At 41.0% G+C, this 13,504-nt stretch overlaps 1 protein-coding gene across 2 annotated transcripts in view; it reads right to left on the bottom strand.

Moving 5' to 3' along the window:
- TFPI (tissue factor pathway inhibitor) overlaps positions 1–13,504 on the bottom strand; it is a 242,205-nt gene that overhangs the window by 138,004 nt on the left and 90,697 nt on the right. For both annotated transcript variants that reach the window (XM_069225779.1, XM_069225780.1), the window contains exon 5: positions 2,258–2,434. In XM_069225779.1, the coding sequence (XP_069081880.1) occupies positions 2,258–2,434 (177 nt within the window). The remainder of the gene's footprint in view (positions 1–2,257; positions 2,435–13,504) is intronic.

The following is a 13,504-nucleotide window of genomic DNA, read 5'->3' as shown; positions in this document are numbered from 1 at the left end:
GGGCTGTAGCCTCTGAAAAGCCTTTATGTAAAAAATAAAATTAAAAAAAACAACATCAATTTACTTAGAGATAAGATCTCAGATCGTAACTCTAAATAAGGGGATGTTTTTAAGTCTGGGCTGGCAGTCCCAGGTTGCATGCCCAGCCTCGCTCTGAACTAGGAGCCAGAAGCATGCCAGCCAATCAACGTTTTGAAATGTGATGCACAATGTAGGACCAACCTTTCTAAAACCCTTCAGTGCCAAGAGAATCCATGATGACACCCAGCATAGGCCAGAGACACTGCTGGTGTCAAGGTCTTGGGCGTTGCAGACTGCATCCCTGCATACGGCCCAATGTCATTCACAGGCAGTGATCCCACCGTTTCCAATTCATCACAGGGTACATTTGGATATGAACATCTTGCAATAAGTGAGATTTGGGGCTTTGTCCTCTATAATGGTAATGTTTAATGATAAATTATGAGCTATATTGTGCTGGGATGCCTGGCCACGCTGATCTCCCCCACTGATACCCCAGGCTGTGGCTGTAGGTCACTGGCCCCTTTAGAAGTGGAGCTGCTGTATTTGTTCCCCAGTGAAGTTGAGCCAAAAGAATGCTCGGTAAACAGTCACAGAGCAAATAATAACACATAGCCTGTTCAGTGACGAACACAGAGCATAATACTGATACCTGATTTGTGGAATCCCAGGAAATGTCAAAAAGCATGAAATGCTATGAGTATGCATGCATAAAATATAGCATACATATTTGGTACTGATTTATTTAGATTGATTGGTGCAATGGTTCGAAAATGTTTTATTCCATTCCGGTCATGTTTTGATTTTAAAGACAGAGGGGGTCATTCTGACCCTGGTGGTCTTGGACCGCCAGGGTCACGAATGACGGAAGCACCGCCAACAGGCTGGCGGTGCTTCACATGCCATTCTGACCGTGGCGGTAAAGCCGCGGTCGCCCCGCCGGGGCTGGCGGTTTTCCGCCGTTTTTGCCCCGCCTGGGAGAATCCGCCAGGGCAGCGCTGCTTGATTCTGACCCCCTTACCGCCAGCCTGTTTCTGGCGGTTTTCACCGTAACAAGTTACCAAATCACAGTTTGGGCTTTGTACATCCCAAAAAACATTTTTCTAGTCGCAAACTGGCCGATTCTGCAAATCGGCCCATTTGAGATTAGAAAAATGCTTCGTACATCTGCCCCTTAATGTGTTTAAATATTTCAAGACTACACTTTCACAATTCTTTTATAAACCTTCTTACTTTCTCATTAAATTCTTTCCCATAAATTCGCTTTAAAATGCACCACTTGACAATCTTTTTTCAATTTTTTCTCACGGGAGAACCCCCCTCAATCCCACGTTTATCCATCAAGTTCCCTTGCTATGCTAGCTACATAAAAGTAATTCTTTTAGGCCCCACTACCTTTAAATGGCACCTGCCTCCACTGGCATTTGTATTATGTGGCTCTCAGTTACAGAAATGTGAACTAATTAAACTGTTAGCTGATGGGGTCATCTGGAGTTTGAAAGAGACGGAGGGCCAACACAAATTGGCAGGCTCCTGCCCACTAAAAATGCAGCTCCCCAATGTGGCACCAGAATATTGTAGGCAGAAATATCGTCTGACATAAATTTTGTGTCCAAAATATTGTTACCAAAACAACGCCTCTTTGAAATTAATAACAGGATATCCACAGTTAATTGAAAACATTTTTTGTAATTGATCTTTAGGCACAATATTTGTCAAATGATATTTCTACTTATGATGTTGTTACAGACAACTGTTTTGTTTCCTCTAAACAATAAGGTTTCCGACGATTGAGCCTCAGCTGGCTCCGACATCATAAATCTGTGACAGGGCAGCCCATCTTCCACAAGACCACCAGGCCACTCAGTCAGAAGACACCTATTGTTAAAAGACGGGACTTCTGACAAATAACTTTCCTAACTGGGAGGATGCATGGTGGACTTGGGAAGGAAAAATATCAATGGTCCCCAGCGCAGGGAGAAAATCACCTGTTTCATGACAATTGATATTTTTTCAGTTTCAGAAACCACCGCCAGGGGGGTATTTTTTTAGCATTTTTAACCCTGTGGGAGCACTTTCGCCTAATTGATCCCCACCAACACAGTCTGTGTACCAGCAGGCTACCAGGCGGCTCACCTGTTATTTATTTCTTATACTTTCTCATATACCAAATCAAATAAATTCACTTTTCAATGAAAATATACTTTCACAGTAAAAAAAATGTTTAGCAACTTACTTTGATTTTCACAGGTAATCTGACAATCTTCTATACTCTTGAAATTGTTTGCATTTCCAAGACATCCTCCATATTTAAACATTTCACATTTCTTTGACGTTTTGTTATAGAAATAACGAGTGATTAACCCCCTGCATATTCCTGGATCTTCTTCCAAAAAGCAGAATGATGGTTTTTCTAGGAGTTAAGACATTTATGATAATAATTATTTCATACATCGAAAAAAAAAATTACACATGACTCAGAACCACGAAAGACTGTAATGTAGACTGAAGGCCACTGATGTCCCCTCCCTGACTCCACCACAACAAAACGATTTGACACATATCACTCCCATGACAACACTGGTTCACAGATTCACAGGGGAAAAAAATAAAATTAAAGAATGTACAAGTGAGAAAATTATTAAAAGCAAGTACGCAGAATATGCACTGTTCATTTACATCCATAAGCCAAAAATTCCCTCACACATTCTTTGAAAGTGAACGACAAACTAACCCCAAAAATTCGAGAAACAAACCCTTGCTGAAAATGTGCAAATTGTGATTTTGTGCCCTCACAAGGTGTTTCATTTCAAATTAAAATCCAAGTGTAACTGTAACTCCAATTGAAAATGAGGGTGAAATTAAGATCAAACGGAAAATCCGAATATGTGCTAGTGTGAGGACTAATAACATGGGAAGGGAATTAACGTTTCCAAAGGAGAGCTCACTTTCTGGTTCAATCAAATTGTTTTAGTGAAAACGTTACCATGATGATTATGATGAAGAAGATGATGATGACTAGTGTTTTAACTGATATCCCAAGGGATGACCATGCACTAGTGAAATGCATCCATGTATTGCACTAATTAATATGCCTTTAGTTTGAGGTTATCAATCGGGAGACGCAAACATGTTCAGAACATTTTCTTTCTATTAACTCAAAAGTGAGACTTGTAGTACTTACTCCATTTACGTTCCATCTCTAAATCCAACTCTTTAGAACTGAGCCCAATCATGGCTAGACACCCTTCCTGACAAAGAATTACCCAATGGCCGCACACCTTGAGGCTCATAGGCCACCCTTCTATGACAACATTTTAGGTTAGTTGAATTCCATCCAAAACCAGTCTGAAGAGATTCCCACTCTCAGGTCAGATGATGTTTTGTAGGGAGTTTGCATCTTGACCACCCATATGCCACTATGGGCCAGCTTCACCGCTGATGCAATATCCAATGGGCCTAAAGGTTACTTGTCTTACAACAATTCCTTTTAGTTCTGGAGGTTCCACAAATGAATGGATCACAGATTTATTCTAACTTCAATAGACAGAGGTCTTTATAGAAACGTAACATTTACAAAAATAAGGCTCCCAGACCTCTGCTCTGATATTATATACTTGAATATCCTACTGATATCCTTTCTGAGTCCTGGCCTCAGTGGCAGCTTTCAAAGTCTTCTCATCTCCAGACTTTCTCCAGATATGTCCAAGACAAGCCCATGCACCCATGATCCTACATTCTTCCATAACACTTAATTTGCTTATGACTCAGTGTCAAAATAGCTTTGTTATTGTGTTTGATCTAAGAATTTAGTACCAACATCATTTGCAATAAGCAGTCATCCGGTTTCACTAACCCCTAATCAAAGATGGAACATCCTGTAAAGGAGTCGGGTCAAAGAGAGGTCAAAAGTCATTTTGTCTTACAATTAGTTTTCCTTCTCACTGCAGAATTCCAGGATTTTGTCAGGTTTTTCCTAACACACATTTCAATAGCTATGTCAACTGTACAAACATTTCCAAAATATATTTCAGTGGTTGTGAATGACCATTGTTTTTATTTCTGTGTGACCAAAAAAATATTTTAATAGGATTAAAACAAATCAGAACACTTTACTTGGTTACGTGCAAAGAATAAGTATGTTTTCTGAAAACGGATTTTCAAAGATTGTTAATACATTATATAGTTTTATCAGTAAAGCTGCGAGTTAGTGGGAAAGTTTTGGGACATTTCTTGGAAATGTAATGTCTGTAAATGACAGTGTGCAACCACATCATGCTTTAGTAATATATTTATTCAAAGTGAGTGTTTAAACAAACTGAGAAACACTCCTGCCCTGATGGCAATGCTATTAGAAAACTAAGAGGCAAGTAATGCTTTGATGTGTTCCCTATATGTGGGCTTGATTCTTTTTATACATGGAGCAAACTTTTAGTCTATTTAATCAAACAAAAAAGATTTTTGCACAGCAGAAATGCTGAGTTCACATATTTGAAGGTACCTTCACATGTGACAATGAAGAAAAATGCGACTGTAAACTAAAATATTGGACTAGGATTACACAATCTGAGACCTGTTTACGGATCAAGTACATTACAGTTATGGTCAAGTAGATTATTCAAGTTGCTGGACCTGCAGGTCTAGCAACATTATTATGATTTTGTGACGCCGGTTTATGTATGTTTTGATGTCAAGTAAGTGTTGGCAGGTTGCGGTATGGGCCTTTTAGGTGCTGCATCTTTTGATACCGTGAAAGATGACCACTGAATATTGCTTTGCTTCTTATTATACTTGAAAATTCATGCTCCAATGTCTCCGGTGATCAGTGCCAAATTCAAGTGTTTATGTTATATCATGCCATATCATGCAGTGCTGTGCAGGGGCATGACAGGTTATGCATGAGTATATGATCATTAATAGGAATTCTTAGCAATGCATGTAACCAGATGATTAAATTTAGGCAATAGCGCACAAATAGACCTAGGTTACCCCTTAAATAATTATGTTATTAGCTTCTTCCAAACACAGCAACTATAAGTAGTGCCTTAAAGCTTAAGTGTTATTGAGATCCATAGCAGGTCCTTGAATCAAGAAGCAACAGCATTGAGTAAGGGTTTTGGAATCATGGTACCTAAAAGGTAAGTTGTGTAGCTCAGCGTAGTCATCTCATCATGATGGATGGGTTATGTCTATTGTTGAGTAAATGCGAACCACTGTATGGGGGGTTTCATAAAGTACACAAAGCACCATGAATTGTATTCTCTGACCATGCACATTCAATGTAGTTCGTTGGGTAATTGTTTTCTGATAAGGTGTTGGTGTGAGGTGGTGAAGTCCCACATTCAGAAGCTGCTGTGCTGATAATGTCTGATCGAATACCTGAGCAATCCCATGGAAAACTATTGAAATAGTCAAATCAGGAGTTAATCAGTGTGGTGAAGACTTGAATCATGTAAAGACAGGACAGATAAGGAAGGAAGCTTCTGGATGAGCGCAGATAGAAGATCACTGTTTTAGAGGACATTCTTGTGATACGGACATGCACCTAGATCTACCGTTCATGCACCAACAAGCTAAAGTATAACTACTGAGACTTAAACAGGTGAGGTGGAGGAGATTAGGCTAAGAAGGGGGTTAAGTGAAGAAGTTTGGCTTAGAAAGAGAATGAAAGAAACAGAGGTTATGATACACTATGTAAATTATGCTATAACTAATGCACTCCGAGTTGCTTGCCGGTCATGGTTTACTTTATTATTCCTTATGTCAAGCTTCTCAGTCTAGACAAAGATGTACAGGCGAGACTAGAGGGCCTACCTGAGAAAGCCAAGGTACCCCAGATGGAATTATTTTTAGTAGACTGGTTCAGCAGACTGGTAGCACCAAAGGGACTGGCCACGTTTTTACAGTCAATCCTGCACATAGGGTCCCACATCGATTTCAGTGTCTGGATTTCCTTATACACCAATGGTTGCGAGACTGCCTAATTATAATGATTGCGACATACTTTGCAAAGAGTGATGTGAAAGGGTCCCTGTGAAATACAAGACAACTAGTTATCCTTTTTCTTTCACTTATTTTCATACAGGCCATGACTACTTTACAAGCGATAACTCTAGCCATTCTGTCATAGGTATCCCTTTTATCAACTCTTCCGATTCGGACCCTGAAACAGTTAAAATGATCAAAACGCTGTGGACAACAATAATGAGACAAACTTGTTGATATTCAGGATTCAGTTGGGAAACAGACATTTGCTTACCTGTGACTTTAGACAAAAAATGTGGGTTGTTTGTTTGTAAACACACAATTGCTATCTTCACTTTTCTTTACTGTTTTCTCTTTGTGCTTTTTTTTCTCTCAGGGGGACACACTGCACACTTCCCTATCAATTACTGTTTTTAACAACCTATGTTGTATTTAGTATTAAATACCTTTTCAAAGGACAAAACCTGTGTTGATAATAACAAATGAATAAGCACTTACTAGAGGCAGTGACTTCACATTGTGAACACAGAAATTAGCACTAATAATTATTTAGCATTTGCTTTGAACATATAAGATGTATTAACATTGAAATAACGAATAACCTAAATTGTGCTTTCCTTATTGGCCACCATTGAGTGCGAAAAACGTGCATTTGGGCTTTGAAAAATAATGTACTAATCCTGTATTAAGCCAGCTCTCACTTTAAATGGTAAAACTAATGGTTGAAATATTATGAGTATTTTTTGTTTTCTGCTGGACCTCAAGTAGATGAGGTTACAGCGAGAAGCGGTTTATCTAACAATGTACCCACAAAAGAAATATTTAGATGTTCTCACGTCCACTATATAACAAAATTCTTTTGTTTAAATCACGAGTTTGTTCTGTGCATGTATTAATGAAATGTATTTCTCTCAAGGAAATTGGGTGATACAAGAAGTTTTCCACATCTTTGTAACTATCGTCTGGCAACAACGTTTTTTGGAATGGTCTACTGACAGCAGTCAGAAGCAAGTCTAAGAAGCTACAATTAGTATCGTTTGGAGTTACATAAATAATAAAGCATCGGATCGTTTTGCCAATTCTTATTGTGTCTTTTCTAATGCATTTCAATATCTAATGTTTTTGTGATTCAATGTTCTTTCTTCGCCTGATGCTTTTGACCAAGAGAAAAAATTCAAATATTTTAATATAATGATCTGTTTACTGAGGTTAGTTGGAATTACCTTATTTTCTCTACGATGCAAGCTGACCGATTCTCATGGTGATTTGTCACCTTGACATTTCATGCTTTACCAGTCAGTCTACTGACGTCCTGGTACTTTATTATTTTCTGAGTTTATTATGCCTGTTCAAATACTGAACTAATGCCCTGAAGGTTTAGTGATCCTATTGTCCAAATTCAAAACCGTCCCCCTTACCCAGCTCTATCCTGAAGCTGGCACTGCTGTCTCCCTGATGAAGCTGTAGCCGTAATGCTGACATTCCTTAGGGATAGGTAATTATGTTTGGTCTATGCATTGTTATTTGTCTTTTGTTTTTCAGGTACCAACTGCTACTGTTTTAATACTGCTGATTGTTTGATAGTGCCATAGTTAGATGTTTTTCCAAATTAGTGTTACTAAAACCTTTGCATGAAGCCCAACACGCTAATCTTAGGTTAGTGAGGTGTTTCCTTGTGCCTATGAACTGATGTTAATTTGCTTGTTGAACAAATGTATTATAAATCTCTTTCTCAAATATTGCTGCTATTTATGAGTGGTTTTGCTGTTGAGATTACTGTTCTTGTTGCCTTGTTCAAGGTATGATTCTTTAGGCGATATGAACAGCCTGTGATGTTTCTTTATTTTTATCATTTGATGTTGAGTCTCATTTTCGTGACTTTAGTGTTGTTAATATACGGAAATAAACTTTCTAATTGATACCAATGGTGTGGTTATTCGTGGCAAAATTAGTCATGGAGTGTTCTTTACTGACTCTCTGTTATTATTGAATTGTTTATTTTTGATGTACGTCACAACACTTTACAATATTAATTTAAACGAGTCAAAAGGTTCATCAACGTTAAGCAAGGCTGATTGATTACAATTTTAACACAAAATAGATAGGCCGTGCTAACAACTTCAACACTATATTTTATCACTGATCAAATGAAATTCATGGGAACAACTGTTTTGTAAGATTATTCAGAGCGGCGAGGCTGACTTGGGCATGCAACATGAGTGAGCCAACCCCTCACACAGTACTACGTGGCCTACTAACATTGGGTAACACCAAAACACTAGCCTCATATTTGTATAAAGCAGCGAGGGTGATGACACAAGTCCTGATGGCTGACATGAAATTGCAACAGAAGTCAGATCTGAATAGGGAACTGTCTGAAACAAGAATGTGTATCTTCCATGAATCAGATAGCACGTGTGTCTGGAAATTCAAGGTGTAACCCTTTGGGTGCCCAGGACGTAACAGTTACGTCCTCGATTGTACTGCTCAGGTGCCGAGGACATAACTGTTACATTCTGCTATGGGCCCTCCAGGGGAGCGCTAGCGCTCCCCCCGATGGCCAAGCACCCCCCTCCCCTGGGCAGGGATGGACGGGGAATCGCTTCCCCTTCCACCCACCTCATCAGAGGCCGCCTCCATGAGCTTCCAGCGCAGATTGGAAGAGAAATGCAAAAGCATTTCTCCTCTGATCACAGGAGGGGGTGAGGGAGGCATCAAAGGAAAGGAAGGGTCTTCCCTTTCCTTTGATGTCTCTCTCTGCTTTTCTACTGAAATGCCCACTAGACACCAGGGAGTTTTTTTTGTATGTTATGCAAAAGGGGAGCAGCCCCTTGGGTAAGGGTCGCTCCCCGGGGGGGGGGGGGAATATTTTTAGGCTTTTTCTGGCCCCCCTGGGGGCAGATCGGCCTATTATAATTAGGTCGATCTGCCCCTAGACACCAGGGATCTTTTTTTTGTTTGTTTATTTTATTTATTTATTTATGGGGAGGGTTGATCCCCTGGGGGGGAATTGTCTTTAGACCATTTCTGCCCCCCTTGGGGACAGATCAGCCTATTTTTATTAGGCCAATCTGCCCCCAAGTGGGGCAGAAACCACTAGACACCAGGGATATTTTTCTTTAGGTCAGTTTCACGTGAGGGGAGTGACCCCTGAGGCAAAGGTCACTCTCCTGGGGTAAGGCAAATTTATGTTAACCCATTTCTGGCCCCTTGGGGGCAGAACTGCCCATTTCTATTAGGGGGGCAGAAACCACTTGGGCACCAGGGATTGGTGTGTGTGTGTTTTGTTTGGTGAGAAAGCCCCTGGGGCAAGCGTCGCTCCCCATGGGGGCACATTGCTGTTGGCCATATCTGCCCCCCCTTGGGGGCACATCGGCCTATTTTTGGAAAACCCATCTACCCCTAACGGGGACAGAACGCCCCCCAGAGACCAGGGAAGATTTTTTTTTTAAAAAGAGGATAGGAGTATAGCTATACCCACATGGCCAAAGTTGTTCTGCCCCGGGTGGGCAGAAATCCTTCTAGATACCAGGGAATTTAAAAAAAAATAAAAAAAAGTGGGGTGGTGGCTACCAACCAGTATGGGCATGGTTATGCCCCACCCCAACTCAAGGGGATAACAGTCTTTCATTTCTACCCAGCACACTAAAACATCTTATCCCACAGCAAGCAAGAGGACATTTGTTTATTTTGGGTTTTGGTTTTAAATTTGGTCCATGAGAGTTTGGCTAACTTTCAAAATCGTCCCACTTGGAATAGTGAGGGCTGCAGTTTTTGGACTTTGGGACACTGCCATGTAGAAAAATCCACAAGAACTAGACACATCTGAAAACTAAACACCTGGGTGAGTCCAGGGTGGTGTGCTTCACATGCACCTCACACCATTTTCTTACCCACAATGCCCTGCAAACCTCCAACTTTGCTGGAAATCAAACATTTTTCTCATATTTTTGTGATGGAACCTTCCGGAATCTGCAGGAATCCACAAAATTCCTACCACCCAGCATTGTCTCATCTATACCGATAAAAATTATGTCCCGCTTGTCAACCTTAAAATGTTTTTTTTCAAACTGCCCTTTTGGACCCGCTTTGGTTCCCCCTCAATTTCAACATGTTTTTGGCTCTTCCCTGTCATAGGCACTTGGCCCATCTACATAAGTGAGGTATCATTTTTACCGGGAGACTGAGGGGAACGTTGGGTTGTAGTAAATTTGTCCTGGTGCGGTGATCCTACACAAAAATGTGGGAAAAATTTGATTTTTTAGCTACATTTTAGGTTTGCTGAGGATTCTGGGTAAGAAAAGACTGGAGGATCCACGCAAGTCACGCCTCCTTGAACTCCCTCAGGTGTCTAGTTTTCAGAAATGTTTGGGTTTGGTAGGTTTCCCCATAAGGCTGCTGAGCTCAGGACCAAAAACGAAGGTGCCCCCGCAAAAACAGGTAGTTTTGTATTTGATATTTTTGATGTGTCCAGATAGTGTTTTGGGCCATTTCCTTTCACGAGGCCTATCCTCACAAGTGAGGTACCATTTGTATCGGGAGACTTGGGGGGCCGCTGGGTGGAAGGAAATTTGTGGCTCCTCTCAGATTCCATAACTTCCCGACACTGAAATGTGAGGAAAAAGTGTTTTTTAGCCACATTTTGAGGTTTGTAAAGGATTCTGGGTAACAGAACCTGGTGAGAGCCCTACAAGTCACCCATCCTGGATTCCCCAAGTGTCTAGTTTTAAAAAATGCACAAGTTTGGTAGGTTTCCCTAGATGCCGGTTGAGCTAGAGGCCAAAATCCACAGCTAGGCACTTTGCATAAAACAGCTCTGTTTTTTGGGGGGAAAATGAGATGTGTCCACGTTGTGTTTTAGGGCATTTCCTGTTGCGGCCACTAGGCCTACCCACACAAATGATGTACCATTTTTGTTGGGAGACTTGGGGAAAGCTGGGTGGAAGAAACTTTGTGGCTCCTCTCAGATTCCAGAACTTTCTGTCACCGAAATGTAAGGAAAAAGTGTTTTTTTAGCCCAATTTTGAGGTCTCCAAAGGATTCTGGGTAACAGAATCTGGTGAGAGCCCCACAAGTCACCCCATCTTGGATTCCCCTAGGTGTCTAGTTTTCAGAAATGCACAGGTGTGGCAGGTTTCCCCAGGTGCCGGCTGAGCTAGAGGCCAAAACCAACAGCTAGGTACTTTGCAAAAAACAGCTCTGTTTTCTTTGGGAAAATGTGATGTGTCCATGTTGTGTTTTGGTGCATTTCCTGTCGCGGACACTAGGCCTACCCACACAAGTGAGGTACCATTTTTATCGGGAGACTTCAGGGAACGGTGGATGGAAGAAAATCTGTGGATCCGCTCAGATTTCAGAACTTTCTGTCACCAAAATGTGAGCAAAAAGTGTTTTTTTAGCCAAATTTTGAGGTTTCCAAAGGATTCTGGGTAACAAAACCTGGTGAGAGCCCCACAAGTCACCCCATCCTGGATTCCCCTAGGTATCTAGTTTTAAAAAATGCACAGGTTTGGTAGGTTTCCTTAGCTGCTGGCTGAGCTAGAGGCCAAAATCCACAGCTAGGGACTTTGCAAAAAAACAGCTCTGTTTTCTTTCGGAAAATATGATGTGTCCACGTTGTGTTTTGGGGCATTTCCTGTTGCGGGCACTAGGCCTACCACACAAGTGAGGTACCATTTTTATCAGGAGACATGGAGGAACGGTGGTTGGAAGGAAATTTGTGGCTCCTGTCTGATTCCAAAACTTTCTGTCACCGAAATGTGAAGAAAAAGTGTTTTTATTTGGTCAAATTTTAAGTTTTGCAAAGGATTCTGGGTAACAGAACCTGGTGCGAGCCCCATAAGTCACCCCATCCTGGATTTCCCTAGGTGTCTGGTTTTATAAAATGCACAGGTTTGGTAGGTTTTCCTAGGTGCCGGCTGAGCTAGAGATCAAAATCCACAGCTAGGCACTTTCCAAAAAACACCTCAATTTTCAATGTAAATATTTGATGTGTTCATGTTGTGTTTCCTGTTGCAGGCATTAGGCCTACCCACTTAAGTGAGGTACCATTTTTATTGAGAAACTTGGGGGAACACAGAATAGCAGAACAAGTGTTATTGCCCCTTGTCTTTCTCTACATTTTATCCTTCCAAATGTAAGACAGTGTGCAAAAAAGACGTCTATTTGAGAAATGCCCTGTAATTCATATGCTAGTACTGGGACCCCAGAATTCAGGTATGTCCAAATAACCACTGCTTCTCAACACCTTATCTTGTGCCCATTTTGGAACTACAAAGGTTTTCTTGATAGCTAATTTTCACTTTTTATATTTCACCAATTGAATTGCTGTATACCCGGTATACAATGAAAACCCATTGCAAGGTGCAGCTCTTTAATGGCTCTGGGCACCTAGGGTTCTTGATGAACCTACAAGCCCTATATATCCCCACAACCAGAAGAGTCCAGCAGACGTAATGGTATATTGCTTTCAAAACTCTGACATCGCAGAAAAAAGTTACAGAGTAAAACGTGGAGAAATATGGCTGGGTTGTTTCACCTCAATTTCAATATATCTTTATTTCAGCTGTTATTTTCGTAAGGAAAACCTTGTAGGATGTACACAAATTACCCATTGCTAAATTCAGAATTTTGTCTACTTTTCAGAAATGTTTAGCTTTCCAGGATCCAGCATTGCTTTCACACACACTTCTGTCACTAACTGGAAGGAGGCTAAAAACACAAAAAATTGCAAAAATGGGGTATGTCCCAGTAAAATGCCAAACTTTTGTTAATAAAAATGGTTTCTGATTCAAGTCTGCATGTTCCTGAAAGCTGGGAAGATGGTGATTTTAGCACCGTAAACCCTATGTTGATGTCATTTTCAGGGGAAAAACCACAAGCCCTTTTCTGCAGCCTTTTTTTCCCCTTTTTTGGAAAAATTGACATTTTCACTGTATTTTGGCTAATTTCTTGGTCTCCTTTAGGGGAACCCACAAACTCTGGGTACCTCTAGAATCCCTAGGATGTTGGAAAAAAAGGATGCAAATTTAGCTTGGGTAGCTTATGTGCACTAAAAGTTATGAGGGCCTAAGCATGAACTGCCCCAAATAGCCTGGCACCTGATGGGGGGTTGGGGGGGAAAGGCCTGGCAGCGAAGGGGTTAAATTATTATTTACACTGTGTATACCTTATAAACAGGTGACTGCATAGGATATACCCTGGAGCTTCTGATTCCTTCTCAGAATGTGAGCGTAGTGCAGCAGATTTTTTACAAATGGATGGGGCTTCACTAAATTTAGGGCTTTCTGGAGGGAAATAATCGAACAGCTCATTACTGATGAGAAAGGAGTGCGGAACACCCCTGACATTTATCTTCTGGACCTAACGTTAAACCTCACGAACAGGATAGCTACATGGAAAGTTCATAAACTTAGCTTTACTATTTATTGAACTGGAGGGCCTCGTGGGCCCTAAAACAACCATTTGAAAAGTTGGACTTACATTACTGGACATCAGC

This window comes from Pleurodeles waltl, chromosome 3_1, assembly GCF_031143425.1.
Source record: "Pleurodeles waltl isolate 20211129_DDA chromosome 3_1, aPleWal1.hap1.20221129, whole genome shotgun sequence".
NCBI lineage: Eukaryota > Metazoa > Chordata > Amphibia > Caudata > Salamandridae > Pleurodeles > Pleurodeles waltl.
The sequence above is the reverse complement of the archived record's forward strand: the minus strand, read 5'-3'. Positions and strand labels throughout refer to the sequence as shown.